The sequence below is a fragment of the Abrus precatorius genome, unplaced genomic scaffold, assembly GCF_003935025.1.
Source record: "Abrus precatorius isolate BTA unplaced genomic scaffold, Abrus_2018 Scaffold10, whole genome shotgun sequence".
NCBI lineage: Eukaryota > Viridiplantae > Streptophyta > Magnoliopsida > Fabales > Fabaceae > Abrus > Abrus precatorius.
The window spans coordinates 29,080,024-29,103,414 of NW_020874292.1; the positions used below are offsets into that span (position 1 = coordinate 29,080,024).

At 31.9% G+C, this 23,391-nt stretch overlaps 1 protein-coding gene across 5 annotated transcripts; it reads right to left on the reverse strand.

Moving 5' to 3' along the window:
- Positions 1-563: 563 nt before the first annotated feature.
- On the reverse strand, positions 564-19,843 carry LOC113862439 (serine/threonine-protein phosphatase 6 regulatory subunit 3). 5 transcript variants are annotated; one of them, XR_003504457.1, is made up of 20 exons: positions 19,551-19,825; positions 17,517-17,620; positions 15,421-15,507; positions 15,258-15,333; positions 15,104-15,178; positions 14,738-14,791; positions 10,066-10,125; positions 9,704-9,820; positions 8,114-8,208; positions 7,796-7,998; positions 5,742-5,839; positions 5,445-5,548; positions 5,201-5,366; positions 4,923-5,045; positions 4,709-4,791; positions 4,231-4,372; positions 3,883-3,912; positions 2,143-2,213; positions 1,370-2,006; positions 564-1,025 (listed from the first exon to the last, which is right to left on the reverse strand). XR_003504457.1 is itself a non-coding variant. In XM_027495540.1 (20 exons), the coding sequence occupies exons 7-20, from the start codon at positions 10,262-10,264 to the stop codon at positions 1,421-1,423; spliced, it is 1,920 nt and encodes a 639-aa protein (XP_027351341.1). In that variant the 5' UTR covers positions 10,265-10,334; positions 14,738-14,791; positions 15,104-15,178; positions 15,258-15,333; positions 15,421-15,507; positions 17,517-17,620; positions 19,551-19,828; the 3' UTR covers positions 761-1,420. The 5 variants fall into 5 exon arrangements, 3 of the variants coding, with proteins under 3 accessions (XP_027351329.1, XP_027351341.1, XP_027351346.1); XR_003504456.1 differs by having other exon boundaries at positions 566-1,025; positions 1,218-2,006; positions 19,551-19,828; XM_027495540.1 differs by adding an exon at positions 10,223-10,334 and having other exon boundaries at positions 761-2,006; positions 19,551-19,828.
- Positions 19,844-23,391: the final 3,548 nt, after the last annotated feature.

A 23,391-nucleotide genomic window follows, 5' to 3' on the forward strand; every position in this document is an offset into this window, starting at 1 on the left:
TAAAGTCTCCTTTCCTGTTGGGGAGTACAGCATCGAAACTCGTTTGACATGTTTTAAATAAAATCTCCAGATTTCTCTTCCTTTAGTAACTTTACAGAGTTGCCAAAAAGGTTTATCCAAGTGTAAGAGACGAAATAATATATTAAAATGTCTACTTCCAAAACAGTATAAAGATGTTTATTTACAAAAAGCTTAAAGTTAAGATAATTTAATTTAATTTTTCCTTTCTTACTAATAAATAATCAATTAAAATAATTATGTCTATATCATGTTCTTGTTTAATCGCTCTAACGGGATTGTAGTTGGATTCTTGAAGTGCCTTTTTGTTCAGAAACAAAAACGGCCGCGGGTAAATCGATTTTCGTGACTTATGGTCGTATAGAAGTAGTTTATTGCCATTTGACTAGTAATAAAAGTTTCTCTGGCGCACAATACTAAAATTTTGAGTTATACCCGAATCAAGTACGAAAATCATTATCAAGCATTGACATTAGTTCATGCTGATCGTGTAATAGAAATAAAGTGATCAAAATCATACCAAAAATTTAAGGAGACACAAATTGCTCTCAATCTATAGTACATATTTATTTCAAACTTTCGCTTCATTCTTACAGTGAAGACGACGCAGGAGGGGATTACTACGGTTTTTAATGGACACAGCAATATTACAACCCAATCGTGAAATACCTGACCCCTAATCCCCCCTCATGACCAATGAAAGCCAATTCAATGTATGTCGTTTATATTTCTCGGAAGTGATACGGAAGAAACTTATACAATATACTGGAACAACTCAGTACAAGTTTCAGAACCCCAAAGGTTCAAAGTATGTTACAATTGTAACGAATCTTATTGTTTAAGAACTTGTAATTACAAAATATCTCCCTCCCCTCCATTTTTTGGCTCTAAATCATTTTCAGCATGCTTTCTGATGTGCAAGTCCATGTCAGTTATCACCCCAAGCTTCGCAACGCTAAAGATCCGCGCGACCTGATCTTGATTTAACCACTTGAGTAAAGAACTTCCTATAAAAAATCATACGAGGTTACTGAGCAATTGAACAAATCAGGCAAGGAACCCATTTTCATACCAAAACACTAGGAACGGAGAGACGTATTTATATGAACAGTTAAACATGAAATAAAGGAGAAAATTTAGTAGCGCCTAATTGGGCAAGCTAAGTAATTGATATGAACAGGTGAAGAATTCAGTAGCACCTAACAGCATGAGCTAGCCTCATCAAACACTGAATTTCTAGCTTCAGAAGTCGGTGGGAATAAAAAATCAATACTCCTATTAAAAATAAAACAGCGTGCAGAGGTCCTAAATGCTCTTTTGCCCAGCCAGACTCCAGGATGTATCTTCCCACCTGGTTAATGTTGCATGGTTAGCCACCCAAGCCAGTTCACAGAAATTTACATTAGCTACTCTTATTTTCAACTTCCTTTTTGTCGTCGGTTGTGAGCTTGTCATTGTCTCCTCCAACCTCAGTCAATGCCCCATCCACGGAAGTGGATGCACATGAACTAGAATTTTCATGTCCTGTTTGTGTTGTTGGCTCGGAGGTTTCAAAGCTAGTGTTCTCATTGAGAGATGCTGATGGTTCAGCAGCCATCTCTTCATCCTTTGTTAATGCAACGCTGGACAACTGAGATGATGATTCAGATGCACTAGGATGATTGTTCCCGGGTTCTGTCTCGAGTTCTCCATTGGGAAGAACATCAGAAGGGTCATTGGCATCTGACGACTCCCTCCATTCAACCCATTCAACTGGTTTGTCAGTTCCATCTTGTTCTAATTTTGGTCCTGCTTCTGGAGAAGATGTTGCAGTGTCAGCTAACTCCTCATCTTCAACAGTAACAACGCTACCATCTCCACTGGCATTGATAGCATCCTCATCAGCATTAGGTGATGGAGAAGCAAGGGAACCGGTTGAGCGTTCATTGGCTGCTCGATCTCTATCCTCCTCAAAAGCAAACCAGTTGGAATTTGTGAAGAGAGACCCACTGCATGGGCCAAGGCAAAATATAATTATATATTAAAAGAACAACGGGGAAAACTTAACACGAGACACCAGGCATGACAGCTCAATTCAAAGTAGAAAAATGGCACATGAATGATCAGCAAAGGCACATCATTTACCTTTCATGGTCATCTCCCAGCCGCAAAGAAGATATAACAACTTCTGCAGATTCATCATCAAAATAGACATCCTGCGACATGCATATTATGTCAGATGTTTTATCATGATCATAAATCAAATCTCAACCAAAAATTCCAGAGAAAAATCACAAGTGATAAACAAACATGTGAGAAATCACCAATGGAAAACACAAGAATATGTAGTGACTGCAGACTTAAACGAAACCAAATCAGTTGGCAACCTAAGCTCTAGATAGGTAAACTTTATACGTAGTGCAAGAGTTTAAATGAAAGTACCAGCTTAAAGCACAAAATCTATAAACCAATACACTATATGAAAGTACATGAAAAAATCCAATGATATCTTGATTATATCTCAGAAGAAGTCTTTTAGGATTAGTTTCCCAATTTGCTTAATCTCTTAGGATAGTTTTCTACATTTCCTTATATTTTATGATTAGTTTTTATTTAATTAGGATAATGATTTAGTACTAATATAAATAATGTTAGGACCATGGTAGTCAAAATCGAGATTCTACATAGGATCGGAAAGGAGATGAAAGATCGTAACTCGTAAGATCGTAATACGGATCGTAAGATCCTACAAAATTGTATAAATGCATGTAAAATAGTATAAATATAAAGATGAAGAAGCAAAACAAAGACAAATGAGGGAAGGGAGCAACACTCAATTTAAACCAGAGACAGGGACATGTTAAAAACAGAGACAGAGAAAAAGGAAAAGATGAATCAGGTAAGGTATTCCGTTAGAAAGACTATTTTACCCCTAAAAAAGTCTTAAAATAGAGTCATTTTAAAGGCTACAAGGAAAAGTCAGATTATCATGAAAATGAAAGCATGCACTCATAGTCCAGGTGTAAAAATAAATCCCTGATAAGGTAGCCAGAGTTAGGGCCCAAAATTGGTAATTTCAAAAATGAACCCCAGCCATTAAAAGCAAAAACCCAGGTGTTGATTTGAATGCAGATTCAAATAACTTAGTTTGAAGATTAAATATGCAATAATTTGAATATATTACATAAAAATTGAACAAGTAATATGACATAAGAGATTAAAGCAAATACATGAAAAAATATTCTTTAATTCTTTAATTACATTTATACCCAATCCCCCCTCTTTCCTATGCTCAAGGGCAACAGATATATACTAAATTCTCTCACTGTATATCATCTCTTTCCCAATTTATCAACTTTCATATGGTTCAATTGGAATTTCTTTTCTTCCCACTTCCATTAAGGTTTTGGTTATATATTATCACTATGAATATGACAATGGCTAATCCAGGCAATGACTTCAAACTGAAAACGAAATTATTCCTCAGGGAAGATAATCAACCAGAAGAGTTCCTGGAGAGAAAAAAAGCTTAAATTCATTCACCAAACTCATCAGAGAAATATTTTGCTATGCCAAAGGTTTCACAATAATTCAAGAATCGTCCAAACTTTTATAAGCTTCTAAAATAAGGGAAGCACTTGGCTGATGTCACAAGATATTGAGATTGGAGACACAAAGTTAAAAAATTTATGGCAAGATATGGATGTACCATGTACTAGAGATGAAGTAAAAATTGAATAGGACTAAATTACTCATTCACGATAGACAAATTTGTTTACATTAAAAAAAAGTATCTAATAATCAACTTCAACAGATTCAATTATATTCATTTCACTCCAATTCCAAGGCTCTAGATTAACATTTGAGAGGAAAGTTCAAGTATACCTCATCATCTCGTTCCAGAGAGCCATGAACCTGAAACAAATATATATGTGTGGAATCAAGAACTAAAGCCTAGTACTAATGACACAATTTGATGATATCAAATTGTGTCAAAACTACCATAAATAAAAATAGGAGCATAATCAAAGAAATAACACAACCTAAAGCGGACATCCCCCATCTGGAATTTATCCTTCTATAATTATATAAATAGTCATAAAATGAACCCAAAAAAAGAAAAACAAACTAGCTGACATCCCCCAATACATTACTTCAAGAAGCAATTCCAACTCAGTTTGATAAAATAATTATTCAACAATATCAACGATAATTTCCAAAAAATGACTGTACCTCTTCAATGTCTTCATTATTGTAAATGCCATAACGGAAGGCCTGACTCAAGTTATTTGCTAATGCTGCAACATCATAGTCCCGATCCTGATAATCATCCTCGTCACTATCCCTAGTTCTGTCATGCAAAGCTGTTGGTCTCCTGTAACAATCAATTAATTTGAAATCGTCAAGAGCTTCTTAAAACATACAAAAACAACGCAATATGACCTATATTAAACATGCCTATAAAAGAGGTGTAATACACATTGAAACTGTAATTTAAGTTTAACTCTCATGGTTCTATCAGTTGTTATCATGATAAGTTTTTTGGCTCAAGAAAAGAAGATAGGTATTCACTCCAGAAATCACCAAAGATTCTCATTGGAACTATTAAATACGTGATGTCATTCAAAGGAACAGCAAATCTTAATTTTTCAGCTCATTCAGATCAACCATGGGTGCAACAAGACAATGCCAGTTAAGAAATACAACATACCCGCACGCCCATTGATAGACATTTTCCACAGCATTGCGGTTTGATAAAACATTCATATACCAATTTGTCCATTCACTATTTCCCTGTCAATTAAAGAAGTTTGAAAATAAGCTTCAAGATTATGCAGTTAAGGTTTAACATTCATTGTGTAATTACTTATCAAAATAGCAGACAGTTACGTCCTGAGAAAATAATTGTTGACATAGCAACAGACCTGCAGATGTTCCTGAATCACACTGTTGTTATTCCCTAACTGGACAAGTTTGTTAGATATACGGGTTAGGTGGCCAATGCATCCTATCCTGGGCGGTGATTTACCCTCAGCAGGTGCCGTTGGCTGCATGAATATTCACAAAGACAAATTAGAAAATTAGAAATATTTATTCATCCCAAGAGATTTTTTATAAGAAAAGTTGTATTAAAACTCAGACAAACAAAACAAAATCATTCAAGCTGATATAATTTTAAGGGGAAGAAAGGGAGATCATTTACCTTGTTTTCATCAGCATCCAACGTGAAATGCTTTTCTGCTTGAATAATTTTCCCAACAAAATCACAATCGCGGAGAAGATGTTCCAGAAGAGAAGAATTCTTACTCTCCATGCATGACATTATAATGTTTTCCACATGATGATGCAGAAAGTTATTGTATGGGTATCTACAACATTCAAACAGTAAAAATCAAGGCATGAGATCAAATGACTTTAGCACAAGATAACAGAATAACAAAACTTACTCAAAGAACAAGTGTATAATTCTTTGTACTGCTCCAAGATCAATCAATTTTTTCTCAGCAGCTTCACCACCAACGGTTACTAAAACTGATATAAACTCTACAATCTGAAAGGAAATGTGTTTAGTCAATATTATGGAAGAGCTGAGATATTACTTTTCAACATCAAATATAATGAATAACAAATATTAAAAGGAAATTGTGAAGGTATCATGACAGCAACTGTTCAAAACAACTACCAATCACCAAAAGAGTCGGATCAAATAGCCAAATGCAACAATTACAAACAATTAGGTTTACCTTTAAACGGTGTTTACCAAGAGGTGGTTGTAACTTGCCAAAAGTAGTTAGCAAGAGATTTTCAGCAGAAGATATATCTAAAAGTTTGAGTAGATCACCTGCAGGGTAAGAGCTAGATCAACATTCATTTTCTCCTTTAGAAACAGTCACAATAAAATTATAAAAGTACAGAACAAGAATGCACATCCAGACACACATGGTGTGACAATGTAATGTAACATGAGTTTGAATTTAGCTAATTGAAGTGATCCACTTGATCCAAGATGGAATGAAACTTACTATTTGCTAAAATCATGGATTTTGAACATTTGATGCGAGTATTAATTACATGGCTTCCAACCTAATTGAAAAGAATGAATTTTATTTTATGCAAGTTACTTATGTATTTAGACAAACTGTTTCCCCTAAAACATACTGTCAAGCCTTTCTTTTTTCTAGTTATAAAATTACCAAAAACTCCAAATGTAAGTATATAAGTCAAGGAAATAAACAAGTCTCAAACACAATGTCTTTAAAGTAACAAAACATTGAAAACAAAATAAAATTAGAACCGAATAAAGAGAGATCTAGTTAAAATATATAAATAAAAAAGAACAAAATAGCTGGAAACTAAAACCAAAAGCAATAAAACACAGTAAAAGATGAGAAAAAAAAGAAAAGGACAATGAGAGAACAACTTGCCAAAAAATAGCAACACAGAAGAAAACAGAGCACTTAGCAGAAAATACAGGACAATGGTCAAAGAACAATAGTTTTCCAGAAAAACCAAAAACTGAACGGAAAACATCAAGCCACTGGAGTGCAGTGGGTTGATGGGTCGCAGAAGATTAAAAAGGTCATAGAAAAGAAGGCACAAAAATGCGAGAAGGCCCAATTGGTTTTTCTAAACCCATTTGAAGCCTTTTTAGTTGACCAAAAATGCGAGAAGGCCCAATTGGTTCTTGGGTCAATGAAAAAGCAATTTCTATAGTGTCTGTGATGACCAAGACAATGAAACGCAACACAAACTTAGGTTTTAGGGTTTTTCTTTTTGCAAGTCACTCTGGAACGGGTCAGGTTAGAGCATGGTAGTTAAAATCGAAAGTTGAATAGTAAAATTGGCGAAATCCCAATTCAATTATAATTTTATGCAATCGCTGGTCGGATTTGGATCTTGGCCCAAATCCTTCATAACCTAAACCCGTTACACTTAAGTGTGAACAAAGTCCTGCACTCCTAAATCCTTCTTTCGCTTCTTCCTCAAACCCCTAGACCGAGAGTGACTTCATTTGCAGCTTATAATCGCGTGTTCTTCTCTGCCCAATCGCTTGTTAGCTACTTTCTTCTCATCTTGCTTTGTTTTCTTTGTAGAACCCTAGATGTGCTGTTTTCTTCTGATCTTGCTGTTTTTCTTATCTTGTCCAAGAGTAACTTCAAACATAGGTGGTGGTCAAAGCACTCGTGATGGCAGCTCTGGTCTGTCCCAACTGCAACCGACAGCTCCACTGCTGTTGGCTCATCAAACGTGCCTCATAGGCTGGTTCCTGAAATGTTTTAAGTGAATGTGGGTCTGTCCCAACTGCAACCACCACTGCTGCAATGCTCCAAGAATATGGATTATTTAAGTGTTTTTAGTGATTTAATGTTTTTTTTATTTTATCTATTTTATAATATGAATTTATATGCATGTGTATATGATTTTTTGTAAAATTTTACAATTTGATTTACGATTTTTACTTCTCTTAACGATTTGAAGTAAAATCCCAATTTTAACTACCTTGGGTCAGAGGCCCAGTTCACTTTTTTCCTCAAAATCTGACTTTTTCCGCCATGGCCGCCAATTCTGCCATGGTTGCCAAGTGCATAATGGCCACCATGGCCTGCCATCCAAAATCTGCCATGGTTGTGGTGGTTTGGGCAAAAACAGCCACTGACATCCACCATGGTACCATTGACAACACTGCTATTTAAGAACACTATAGGGCTCATACAATATAGGACAGACAAGATGATATAAGCTTTCATCTGACACCAAGAAGTAACAGGTTATTTAGTGCTTGATGGAGAAAGCATACCTAGGCTTTCTAGCATGCCTTCAACAGTCTCAGGATTCGCAGTTACAGTGGATCCATTAGTCATTTGTCGGTTGTATGTATGATAAGCTCCAAGAGTAAGTCTCTTTGGGTCTAACAAAGATATGCAAACAGATAGAGAGTTAACAAGAACAGATTTTGGCCTAGAGTCTTCCAAAGCATGACGGAATAATCTTCCGATAAAGCTGCAAATAGAAGGCAATATAAGATGTTAGTCAAAGAAGAAAAGGATGCATCAATTTCAAGTCATGAAATCTGACATAGGAGTTCATTACAAAAAATGTGCTGGAACAAGTCTACCTCGGGCTGGAGATTTTAACAGAAAGTCCTGCTGGAGCAAATCGTGTAATAGCACATAGTGTTTCTGCTGCATTAGCATGCACTTCTGGAGAATCCTGTAAAAGCCACACCAAACGAATGTACAGTCAATGTGAAAGTATTTGCTGGCCTTCTGAATAAAGAGAATTGGGTTATACACATTATCCATATTGTACTGAACTATATTAGTCTTTATAGGTTGGAAGGGGGTTATGTTGCATGGATACAGATACAATACAACACAAAAAAATGATAAAATTTTAAAATATTAGGATATGGGTACAGCAATATATATTAAGTAAAATACATTTATATTTATGTATGTCATTGAATATTTTATTATAATCTTGAAAAAATCTTAATGAAATAAAATGATACAAAACATAAATATGATGCATAGATAAGGATACGATACAAGTAGTAAATATGATAAAATTTTAAAATATTAAGATGTGGGAACGGCAATATATATTAAGTAAAATATATTTATATTTATGTATGTCATTGAATATTTTATCATAATCTTGAACAAATCCTAATCAAATATAACTTTCTAAAAATAAAAATAAGAAAAATGTCTTAAAAAATCTACAAAATACAAAAAATATCACAGTAATAGTTAAATAGCACAAATATCACGAAAGTCAAAATTGGCAAGCAAATGCAATATGCTGTGGATACAAAATCGTACACACATCATAACTGAATACGTATATGACACGCAAACATCATATTTTTGGAGTGTGGGTGCAACGGAGGAAGGGGGTCTAAGGTAGGTGTTATAGAAGAAAAGTGGGGCATAAGTAATACAACCATATCCTTGTGCAAAGAATATAAAATCACACACGAGTACACTGAAATAAATTAATCAACAAAACAATGCCAAAATCAAATGACAAACATTCATGAAAAATTTCTGAATGCTTCCATAAAATTTGGTGATTCAGTTAATCTCGGTATATTTTATATATTTGTAAGTAATGCTTCATTCAGACTTGATTCAACATTATTCTAAAATTCCATTATTCCTCAAACAGTATTGTTACAAATAAAAATTTAATCACATGAAAAAAATATACCTCAAATGAAGAAAAACACATTTACTGCATCATTCCATAATAGAAATGGCTAATATAAGTAAGTCAAAAGGGATGCAATTATTATTATAAATTATAAACTATTGAAATTTTTGAAAAGGCAGTGGTAGAGGAGACTTCCTTAAAGATTGTGTGTTCCATCTGGGCAAAGAAAATTATATGCCATTGATGCATAACAACAATAACAAAGCCTTATTCCACTAGGTAAAGTCAACAAAGCCTTATACCGTTAATGCACAGATCATGCAACATTGCTATGCTCAGTCAAAACAAATTTTCAGTGTTTTTAGCGATATATGTGGGATATATACCATCAATGCATAAATACATATTTAATTTCCTTATTGAAATCACACATCAACTTAAAAAATATTAATATCCAGGCATCCAAATCTAGCAAACACATCATTAACTTCACAAATATCAGCATATCCAAATCCTCTGGTAGACATTTTTGAGAACTAATGATACTTACTGAAGAACTGAATTTATCCACAATCATCTCCAGCACATTTGTATCTTCAATCCATTGCATTGCATCAACATGATTTACATACATATGCTCATCAGCACCGATCAAGCGTATCAAAACCTGGTTTTAAAAAGAGAAAGATGGTTAAAATTAAAAGTATACAAGCACAGAATACAGAGAGTAACAGAAATTCTCACCAAGGAAAGTAATTGATTTTTTAAGATTTAAAAAATTTAACTCCCATGCACGTGTATCAGCAATACATACAAGTAAAACAAAAGTTTGAACTTACAGCAAATCAAAGAGAAAACTAAACCAGTCAGTCAGTACAGAATTAAAAACTTAAAATGTTGTCAAGAACCAACCTCCATGATAGATGTAATTCCAACCAACTCAACAAGTTTCTTCACAATTTCCTGGTGAGCCTGGATAGCCATTAAGAAACACATCAGTCAACTGATATTTGTGACCAGATAGACACTTCACACAACAATGAAATTAAATAGCCATTCAGTCCATTACTAGAATGTAGAAAACTAGGAAATATTCCTCCAGTTGTTCCATCAAGTAACTTCCTTCAATATCCACACTCCAAGATATATATCACGCCAGCTTAACTGCTTTAGTTGTTGTGCTATAATATAAAAGCCACAGCACGAATGAGGAAAATCTAAAGGGTATTTCCATATTCATGCAGCACACGTATATTATACTTTTGCTTTAGCAGTTGTGCCACTTTAAATGCCAGAGTGAAATCTGTAGGGTATTTTTCAAATTCACACACCTAACATCTATTCAGACAGTTAGAATCATGAGTTCATCAAAGGGTAATAGGAGAAATACACACATAATATGACTTGGTTAAAACTACAGAAGCCTAGGTCAACATCCATCAGAAATACAATACTTGATCTATCTTTTCCCTCTCTGTTTCTGTTCTTAGTATCTCTGTTTTGAGATGGGGGGGCTCACTTCTCTCATTTGTCCTCTGTTCTTTAAAGAAACTTAAAACAGTCACTTTAAGGGTAAAAAGGGAAAGTCATATTATTTTTAAATGATGAAAAGTCTTTTTTTTACCCTTAAAAAACCCTAAAATCTGCTTCATTCTAGGGATAGAAAGGGAAACTTAATAACTTTTACTCGAGCCGCACTGAATTAGGCTATGTTGGCTGCAAATACAGCTGCAATGACCACCACAGCAAAATGCTTCGCTATGACAAGGTTGGCACAGAGCAGAGTTGCTGGCACAGACAAGGTCGCCGGAACAGACATAGTCATCAGAGCAAAAGCTACAGGGATCGCAGAACAGAGGAATGAACTCGCAAAGTCTTGGTGGCATCCAAAAATAGTGGAGAAAGAGACGGTTTGAAGGAAAAAGGGTAGAGAATGAAATGAACAGATTCACTGTGCTGAAAAAGAAGAGAAGTGCGCCTCGCAGGTTGCAGAGAGGCAAGATATCGGAGAGAGGAGTGAAAAAAAAAAACCTAAAAATGGGGCAGAAGCAACTCGCCCAGGATTGCAGATTCCACTATTTCATGAGGAAGATCGTGCGATCCCACCAAAACGAGTTCCAGCCCAGGATCGGGATCGTTGGACCAGCAGCAGATTGTAAAATCGTATGATTTTACATGTTAACTCGCGATTTTGACTGCCATGATGAAAATTACAATGAGTAGCTACTCAACCCTCAAACCATAATTTCAATACACCAAGCAACCATTATAAAAGAAATTACATAACACTCTACAGACTGACCTATTAAATTTACATTATATACATGCACACACTTATAGATCCCTTGCTTCCACCACATAAGCTCCTTGGAAATTCTTTGTCAAGTTGCAATGTTGGCTGGCTAGGTCAGGCACACGTCAGGTCAAACCCAAAACTAAGTGAAAGCCACTTACAATCATTCTTCCCATTTGCTTATATCCTCATCATAATAAAAAAAATGAATCAACATAGTATGTCAATTCCCTTGATTTGCCTTTGGAGGGCACAACTGAATTTCCAAGCAAGTCCAAGCAATGCCTAAACTTACTGGCAAGAACAGCTTTGATCATCATATGTATTGGGTTCTCACGAGTAGATTTTTTCTGCAATCATCCCCAGTGATACAATATCACAAACAGTAATATATAACACCAAAATGCTTTGTCATTTCATGATACAACTATATCTACTCAAATGTAAAACACTTGGACTGTCACAGAACACTGTTGTCTTATTAGAAACAACCAGCAGTCACTCATTAGACCACTCCAGTCACTAATCATGGCCTCCTTCGTTGCCACCTCTATGGCAAACAACCCAACTTTAGCAAGCAAGGTTTCTTTCAAACTAAAAGCACTACCACAAGAGTATATAGATAACAAGACAGAGACCTCCTATCCAATTCACCTGCAAAATAGTAACCCAAATCCATGTCCATGTAAACTCTACAAAGCACCAAACCAGCATTGGTGGTTCAGCTCAAAAACCACAGTCCATTTCACTGGTTGCCACTGCCTTTCTGCCATACCCACTAACAGCACTTGCGCCAATACAAATTTGATATAACTAGGAGCATAAATAAAAATTGGGAGAAGAGAAATAAACTGAACTTACCATGGCTCGACCTACAACAAACAATAGGCCAACTTCCACAGGCAACATCATCATCATCCAAGCCTTTTCTTACTAGTTAGGGTCAACTATATCAAACTATGCCAACAACAAACAGGTCTAGCGTTGCATGGTGTGCTCATAGCACGTCCATACCATGTTTTGGAACTTTCATTCCAAATCATGGATTTGCAATCCAAAATAATCTCAGCAGCGTTCAATTATAGAAAAAATTAACAGGGAGAAGAAGAATCCAAGATCACTTACGAGAAAGGACTAACCACAAGCAACATGGAGGGATAATTCAAAATAATCAAAGATGATTGAGGGTTTTAGCCACTCTTCTCAAACCCTAATCAGTAATCACCATTAGCCAGGTTACTTCACTTCCACAGTTCTACCATAATCCATAGATTCCCTAGAAAGGTTGTTGTCAAGTAACAACACAGGCATTTCAGGTCAGATCACAAGTTAGCCCAAAAGACTCGTAAATAAGTACAAACCATTTTATATTAGCCATTTTAAAAGACTGCAAAATACCTAGATATCACTCTACACCAACACCCTAAAAACAACTCACAACATTTTCTTGACATTGTAACTTGAGTCAGCTGCTGTGATCCAGGATACATTTCACAATTTCCACCTGGAGGACAAGGTGGCACTTTTTGGGGGAAGTATATATAGATAAATGCCAATAATGAAGGTTTATGGCAGAAGAAATAAAGAAGGCATTAAAGGTTAAATATATGTTGTAATCGAATAACTGTTAGCTCATTATAGTCGGTTAGCTATTTAAGAAGCCATAAATGTGATCAGTTAGTGATACGGACAGGGGGATATACATAGAAGGGAATACTCTAAGAAGGGTAGCCAAATTGAGCTTGGTCATTTTATAGATTCATACACTTGGGCATCAATCTCTGTTTCTGCATCAATCAGTTAAGTGACAAACGAATTGAGCTTTGCCCAAAGAAAAATCCTTTTTTACTCCTTTCTCTGTACCAGTTTTATTATTAACTAGCCATAATCCCACAACTATCTTAGAACCAAGAAACAGAACCATTCCAGTAGGGGGTACCTTACATCATTTGGACTAAAATAAAACATTGGAATAAGTGGAACCAGTCCATTCCATAAGACCAACCATCAGATTAAAGAACCAAAAACAAGTATTGAAAAGACCAAAAGAAGAGCAATATTCCTCAAGACTAAGAACACCAGCCCAAATAAATATACCAAAATTTGAAAGTTCGTACGCTCATGCCCATAACTAAAGCCTCAAATGCACAATCATTGCTAAAACTGTGAAGGGATCGATGGAGTTTCAATCTTACAATTTTATTACCTAGTTGCAATGGATCCAAGTTTCCTTACAAATTGACCAATCACAAGAAAAAAGTAAAGTCCACACTACATTCAGAACAAAATCTGTAATTATTGTTGAAAATTATAGAGATTTAGGTAGGAAAAAAGGAAAAATAAAAATGAAGACTCTAAATAACATTTTGTTGGGGGTATAATGATGCACTGATGTGATACAAAAAAGACAAAGCACTAACCCCTGTTTATACTAGTACTAGACTCCTAATCAGAATGGATAAATAAGCAAATATAATCAAATATGGAGACCACTCCTAAGAGGTCATCCAAGATACTCTTAAGATATTCTAATGTACTACAGTGATATTATGAGATATTTTCTAGATATTCTAACAATTACAAATACATAAAATGGAGCATTATGCAGAACTATTACACAAGTTCAGCCCTTAAAATTTTGAACATTGAAACCAATGTCAGATAGTTTACATTATATCCAATGTAATTCCTCCCATTAATCAGGCATAAACTGCAGAGACTTAGCGCACATGTGCATTGACGGAGAAAATAGAAATAATATCCCCTATCAAAGCAGAATGCCACTGTGGCATGGAATTAGAGAGTAAGTCAATGGTGAATTGTAGAAGAGGTTAGGATAAAGGTGAGAAGGGAGGATTAGAAGACTGAGTAGGAAGGGTGGAAAGGAGGCAACAGACCATTCAAAAAGGGTCATACAATCTGTTTTTCCTTTTCTTCTTTAATTCCAGGTGCTGGCTACTGACCCAGAGAGGAGAGTGAGAGCAGCTTTTGTTGTACAAATCTTTATTTGTAACTGATGATACCATATCAAATAAAAATCAGCGGAAGACAAGAGATTTGCAGCAATATATCAATAATAGAGCTGATTTTCCCTGAATCCTGTATCATAATATAAAACATTCTCAAAAAGAGAACAGGAAAAGCTTATGTTTTTCAGACAACCAACTAGCATTTCAAAGAAAATACATCATGTTCTGCAATAAACTTTCTGCACACCACAGTCCAATGTGATAACCATACACCAAGGCTTATAGATATTTCTGAAATAAAAAGATTAAGAGGTGGACTTACTTGAACATATTGCATGAAGGGAACAGTCTTACGTAACAACAGGCATACAACTACCTAGCAGCATAAAAACTTAATAAATACAATGAACAAGATTATTCATAAAGGAATTATAAAATAGAAAAGAAATAACTAAAAAGAGAATGAAAGATAATTGAAGAGAATGCTAAGCCCTGATTTCAAAAAGAAAGTATTGGTTAACTAACTCAACAGGGATTAGCTTTTAAGTCAAATAATTTTGGGGTCAGAAAGCAAAACTAACTTGAATGAATCAAACAGGTTTATTTATGGACATGGTCAATTCTGCCCACAGCAGAAGCAATCCTATAGCCTAACCATACTTGCAGCAAAAATTCAATAAATTAGTACCTTGCTAAAATATCCAGCTAGTAGATTACTATGGGAGTGGTCTGGCTCCAAAAAGGAGAACAATAAACTCATCAACTGCCAAGAAGGAATGAAGTCAGCACTTCGGAAAAATATTACCTAGTAAAAAAGGGTTTTTAAAGTTTTGATGTCTTACTTCCTCATCTTCTACAAGAGTTTTGAGTATGATATCAACTTCACAGGTAAATATCTCACAAGCAATAAAAGGGAACCTGTTACAAATTAATAGCAATAAGATGTATCACTGCAAATATCTGGCTAAACAAGACCATAAATCATGTCCAATTTGAGTAACATACTTAAAAGATCGCTTCTTTTCAGCATCCTCAGGAGCTTCTTCAACGATGTATTGTATCAATTGTTCAACTTGTGCTCTTGCAGACAAACTAAAACAGACAACATAAAACTTCATTAAGTACAAATGAATTAAAAGACAAGTGTAGTCAGCAAATGGCACATTAATAAAAGACCACAATTGAAAGGAACCAATAAGGGAGCGATAAATCCCAAACACAACTACGCTACCAGAATCCAAACAAAGGAATATAGAATTAAAAAGATTGTAGCACAAAAAGATATTCCAGAGTTCATAAGATAAATACAACAACTTTCCAACAACTATTTACTTTAATTGACAGGGAAAAGGTGTACACTTAACTATCCAATCAATTAAACATTTTAGAAAAAAGAAATGAAGCAATTTTATTTAGATCTTCAGGAAAAAAAAAAGTCATACTGGGGAGCAACACCAAAGAGACAACACTGTCCCTTCCTTACTAACAATTAATAAAGATCGAAGTGCAATTGCTAAATGCATAAACCTAAAGAAGGAAATAAGAGTATCTATTTAAAACTAAGCTCAATTAAGTTTTTTTAATACTTACATTTTCACTATGTATTCATAAATTACATACAACATTGTCATTATAGAACCTTTTTATTCGAACAATTTGTTGAAATGTTTCACATCAAAACTTCATTAAATAGTATGTATAAAATGGTGAAACGATTTGGATGGAAATCCTTCATTGTCTAAATTGTAATTTGGAGGACTAAAATGAACAAATTGAAAACATTCAGACTAAAATTAACAACAAAAATATCCGAATTGAAAACTTAGTCAAGCCTTTAAGACATAATTTTCTGCATAATAAGAAATTCAGTGTCAACCTATGCATCCATGAAATATTTTGGGGGAAAAGATAGCATGAATTAATTTGATTTACATATTGAGGAAATTAACATACACTGTGGGCAAGAATGAAGAGGTAACCCCTCCCCCTCCTTACTTGCAATTGATAAAGAATAAAATATAATTACTAAAACTCCAGTAGGAATATCTATTGTTGGAATATAGCAAAGCATCCAATAGTATCTGGATTATATCTTAGGAATAATTTAAAGTACCTTAAAGATTCAGTTTCCCTATTTCCTAATATTTCATCATTTGTTTCTTATTTAGTTAGGATATGATCTATTACAAGCATAAACCAAGGTTGGTGTTATGTTTTGTATTATTTACATTTTTTTAATGCATCACATCATATCTAGTTAACATCAATTTCTGAGTATTCTCTATTGTCTCCTTTTCTATACCTAAAATCTTATAATTTAAACACTTATTATACATTTTATATCATTTTTGTAGTTAAAACTTAAATTCAGGTAACAAAAAAGCAATTTCCTAATAAAATTGTACTTCCAAACTTTCATTCATAATAAAATTCTTTTTCTTTAAAAAAAAAGGGAACAAATTGCAACTAACATAAGTTTGAAATGATGAGAGCCCTGTGCACTAGGCTGCACTTTTTACATTACTACAAGTCAAACTATAAGAAGCAACTCTTCTTCATCCTATCTCTACACTCCCAATGCCTGAACCAGATTGACTTGAATAGAAGCAAGTACTTGAATAACATCTCAATGATTAGTTTTTTCGAAATCATTACAATTAAAACAGGCAAAATGAGTATTATCCCCAATCATTATCACAACCAAGCTGACAATTTTTCAAGTTTTTGAATTAGATTATCAAAACTCAATTTAGGAGAACTCACAAGTCACAAGCCAATAAAATGAAAATTCATCTAAAACCTATATTTTCTTTCCTAATCTAATTAATTAGAATTTGGAGGCGTAAGTCCATTATGATAAAGAAGGGCTCACTTTAGTGTTTTCAAGCAAGCCACTTCATTATCTCATTCTCACCCGTAAACAATACTATGAAGTCAAGTATTTTTTTCACAAGTCAGTTTCTAAACTAGACTGATGAATAATATTATCACTTCATAATGATAGTTTCTGCAAAACAAAAGCAGAACGGGAAAAGCAACTTTACACCATAATAATTTCGAATAAGAATCATATCTATGATAGTGGAAAAGAAGAGCATTACAAATTTATAAGGCGACCATTAAGAGCTTTGCATTCCTGAATAATTTCATCCTCATCAAGTAGTTCCTCCAAAGTAAAATCCTCCCTATCCAAAATGGTCTCCACCTGTAACATATACATAAGGTAAACAGTAAAATCACCTTCACCTCTCAGCATCTAAATATCATTATAAAAAATAAATCAAATAAACCTATTCTAAGCCCCAAGAAACAGGCAATAAACATAACTGAGTTTATAGCTATAAAATCAAATTTTCATGTAATGTACCTGCCACACAAAAAATATTAATTTGAGGCATCATTTTTATCTGGAAATCAAAACCACAAAAAAAAAACACACACACAAAAAACAGCTTAAAGCAGATTTTCAAATCCTTCCTGCATTATTTCTCACCCTACCACAGGAGCACTGGTATCGTTCATAAGCATTCAGTTGACATAGTTGAGACAATGAGTTATAAGACAGCTAATAATCTTGGACTTAGATATACACTTGATTTCCAACACTATATGTCACAAAAGTCCTAACTTAGATTCAACTCACACTTCATATTTTCAATTATTTTTCACTGATTCTACTCTGCACTCTCTTACAGTGACCCAGCAAAAATTTAAATAAACAATATAGCTGCAAATATACTCCAATAAAACTCAATCTCCCTTCAAGAAAAAGAATGAAAGGTGGTTTCAAGTCTTCCTGAACCATCACAGGACATGCACACATGTGTATGCATATGAACTGCCAGCTATACTTCATCATTTTACTTTTTCCTTGTTCTCTAATCTAATATACCCTTCCAGTGCTCCCTATAGAGGTACTTTCCCTCTTTTTCTTATAAGCTTTTATTTTACAATAAAAAATTTTGCTTGAAAGAATAATTTACTGATTTAAGAGAGTGTGAGCAAAGAGAGAATAAACTAGTTAACACTACTCTTTAGAGAAATGATATTTGGAATATTAAAGAAATTGTTATAAATGTGAGGTAAATATGATTTGTGACGCCAGTGCCTTCTTGGAAATTCTGAAGGTATTACCATATTAGGGTACATCTGCTAAACAATAAGAAATCCTCCTAAATAGAAACAAAAAAGAACTAAGCCAACGTGACTAGAAAAACCCTCCTATTTGTGGGGGAAAAAATCTCTCAAGCAAAAATGCACATAACACCAAACTGATGCAGAAAACACAATCCCATTTCACAGAAAAAGTAAGGAGAAATTATCAAAAGTAAAAATATTGGCATTTCTCGGCAACCAAACACACCATATAACTGTGTAGACAAAGCAATTGCCATAAATCTCAGCCTACTGATGTTGGCAAAGCCTTGAAAAATATCCTAAAACTTGAAACAAAAACCAGGCAGCAGATGCAGTTACTAAATTTTAACACTGGAAAAAAATTACATATTATTGCTAAAATCAAAGCTGTTGACATTAACTGGAAGCTCCTTAACTTTATCCTATTTAAACATCACTGAAATTTGTGACCAAAATTAGTTCCATTCATCAAACCACAAGCAACACATATCCTAAGCTCTCCACAAGGTTCCATCAATCATTCAATACTCCTTAGTCCCCGTTATTGAAGTTGATGAATGATGAATCATTTTCAAAATCATTCAGAATAAATCTCAGCCAGCAACAATCCCATACTATCATTATTTCATTACTATGCCTAGATTTTTAAATTTCTCGAGAATGGAGATTATCCTGGTGGCCTGGACTAGATGTGACAGTAACTCCAAACTGGCCAAAATATCAAATGGCATCGCTGTATATCAGGCATAGAGTTACACGCACCAATTAGAAAATCCGATTCTAGAATAAACAAATTTGAGATAAATGAGTCTAAGATCACCGGAGAGTAAATTAAAGACAATAACACTCCATATTGTCACACTTTTCCAAGAACCAAACGGAAATCAAATCTAAGCAAACACAACGTCAAGGAAACAACCGAAACCACCAACAAAACACAGGTATCAGTGTCGGCACAGCTTATATGAAGAAATGAAGAATGAGAGTGCAGAACTCACAGGAGACGCTGTAGACAAACCAGCCATGCGCCAAAACATGTTGAATTTCTGAAGGAAGGGTTCAGAATGAAGAAACTGGGAATCAGACAACGGATCTGACAGCGCAGAAACCCTAGAGCCTCTGTCCCAAAACGAATTGGAGGAATTATTATCGGAGCGGAAACCCTAGAATCGGGAACGATGAGAGGGACGGCGATCGAAGCGACACAGATAGAGAGAGAAACCAAAACAACCTTCAATCCCGGGAGAAAGATTGTTTACAAGTGATGAATAATAGCATTGCAACCATCATCATATCATCATATATAATTGTGAATTTAAATTTAAATGAGCTTATGCCAGGATTTTATTTTATTTTTTCTTTATACTTAATTATTATTAATTTAAGATGAAAAAATATTTATTAATTAAAATATTAATAAAAATTTAGTGGAAATTAAATTAAATATTAATGAAGAATTATGATAAAATAAAATAAAAATAGTAATAACAATAAATTATTAAAAAATTTCTTTTTCTCTTTAAAAAAAATTATAAACAATATTTTATATCGAAAATAGATAAAGTGATAGTATAAATTATAAAAATATAAAATAAAAAAGTCTAGAAAATCATTTGGAAAATAATTGCAGTTAATAAAATATGGTACTATTTATGGTTGTTCCTCCAAAGTTGGAGGATCATTGATACCATCGGCCACTTGCCGCATTCAAAACGTGTCTTCGGTTTTATTTTCTGGATCCCCTATAATTTTTTTTGTGAATTACTTTTTTTACTTGGAAGTTTGTTTGCTGTGTAAATTTTGCAGTCATGAAACTATTGCCACATGTGACATGTTCGGTCTCAAAACCCATTAATTCAATAACTTATTTTATTTAATAAAATAATATATATTTATTTGAATGTTAATTTTGGCATGCATCATGTACTAAAGTTAATATTACTTTAACGATACTTAATATATAAGTTGATTAAAAATTATATAATTTTATTTAGACCACAAATACTTCTGCAGTAGATATCTATGGTGGAGTTAAGTAAAAGTGCTATGAGTGACAAAATTCTTTTTTTGAGTATACTATATGTTAAGTTAACCTACATGTTCATTAATTAAAAAAATATAGAATTATCAAAACATATAAATTTATTTTTAATAATTTAAATTTGAGATTTAAATACCTAGCTCATTTGCATTTCTATTAATGTTTAACTCAAAAATAAATTTAAATAAGATTTACTTGTAGTGTTAAAGAATACAAAATATATAATTATTATTTTCTTTTCTAAATTTTACTTAGTCACTTGTTATTTATAATAAATTATAATTAATTGATATCAAATATTAAACTTAGACATAATATCACTTAATAACTTTTCATATAATGCAAGATTGATGAATCTAACTATCAAATTATCTTATGATATATTAATAATTATATATTAATTTTTACACAATTTAAATATTCATAAATATGTTACTTAAAGTTTTATATTAACTTATATTTTAAAAATATATCATCTATTAAAATAAAGTAATATGAAAAAATATTATTTAAATTAATTTTTATAAAATTAATTCATTTGATAAAAATTTTAAAACAAACAATTGTATTGATTAATTTTATATTATATAAAAATTTGTTAAATGGTTTAACTATATAAAATTGATAAATGTATATGCAACTAATACTTGTATTTATCCAATGCACATATATTGTACAAAATGTATTGTAATTAATTTTTACTATAATATATTTATGTAAAATATAATTTTTTTATTAAATTTCTTAGAAATTTTTATTTATTAAAATAGTTTAATTTATTATTTATAATAACAACTTTTTTTAATAATTCAAAGAAGTAAAAAATAAATTAGAACATTACACATGAAAGATAGTTAAATGGTAATAATTTAAAAAGTAATAATAATTAATATTTGGTAAAAATTATATAATTCTAATTTTAGGATTTTGTTAACTTCTACTTTTAGAACTGAAAATAAAAAGTTGATGATAGTAAAAGTTTATTAAAAAAATATTTATTATATTTTTATAATTTTAATATAATTTTTTTATAAAACTTTTTTATTTATAAATACTTAAACTCAACTTTAAAGGTTGAAGTTAACAAAATTCATAATTTTATCTTATAAATTTAGTTAAATTTTTATTATCATTAAAAACCACTCTATTTTATTTATTTTTTAACCAAATATTTTTACAAGTATAGTTATGAAATTTGTGTTAATATTATAGGTTTTTTTTTAAATTGCAATTATTTTAAACATATCCAACCATAATATATTTTTATGTATATTTTTTAAGACTTTTATCATTCAAATAGTGATAAAAATTATCATTAATCTCACAAAAAATATTTTATTTTTAATTATTTTTTATTTTATGTATACAAAATTTATTAAAAATATAAAATTTTAACATATTATTATCATTAATTTTTTAAAATATTATTTGTTATTGAAAATTTTCATATATTTTAAAAATAAATTTTTAAATAAATACATATAATTATGATGCACTGCATTTTTAATATTGCTTTAATTGTGTTTGTAAATAATGGTTGACTTCTTTAACTCCTTCAATCAATTTGAATGCTATAACTACTTAATTGTTTAACTCAATAGCTAATCGTCTTTATAAATCATTAATTGAATTGAGTTGAATAACACTAGTCCTTAATTAGTAGTCATAATAATTGGTAGTTTGCCTGATATAGCTCAAAAACAATATAATGGTACACATTTGCAAGAGTAGGTATGAAAAACAATTTTGTTATGCCATAGCTTTTGTTCATGAATGACAACAATGAAGGACACAATTTGTTGCAGGAAATGATAATATACATGTTTTAGTGTGATAAAGGATAATTTTTAAATAATACTTAATTAATAAGATTTTTTAAAATATAACTTTTGTTGTCTTTTTTTTTTTATGACAACTATGGTTTACTAAAACAAGTTAAACATGTTTTCAGATCAAGCAATACCATTATGAACTATTAAAGTTCATTTCTAGTATGTTATGCAACAATTTCAAGCATAGAAACAAACCGAGCATGATTCATTCAGCCTTTTATTTTGAGAAAAAAAAAATGCAAACTTAATTAGTTATGTCTCTCAAATGATAGTATAAAAATGTTTTTTTTTCCCTCATAGTTAAAAGACATTTTCAAAGTATATAAATAGTTCATAAATTAAAAATAAAAAAATCAAATGAATTTTAAGTCTAATCGCGTAAGTTGAAGAGTTTTTTATAGTAATATTATAAAAAAAATAAAAATACTTAAATAGAATATTAGCTATTTTATTTACCAATCTAGACCCAATTTTTGAAAAATATTTTGGCATCCATAATTCGATTCACTGGGACCAAATTCTGAGCTTTTTTTTTTTAAACTTTATTTTATGTTTTAATATAATAAAATAAATATTATTATTTAAATTATATTTATATATTTATGTTTTATTAAAATAAATATTTATAAATATTTTATTAGTTATATATAATAAAACAAGTTTTATTATTTGAATTATGTTTATACTTTTATATTATTTAAAAATGAATAAAACTAAAAATAATATTAATTTTAAATGTTTATTAAAATTTATTTGACATATTTAAGATAATAAATAATATTTTTATTTTTCTTATTTTATTATTTAATATAATTTTAATTTTTTGAAAATGATATTAATATTATATTCTAAAATTATATTTTTAGTTATTTAATATTATATTTATAAAAAAATTAAAATAACAATAATATATTGAAATATTTAAATTAAAATATAATATTTAATTTTAAATTTGTATAAAATAAA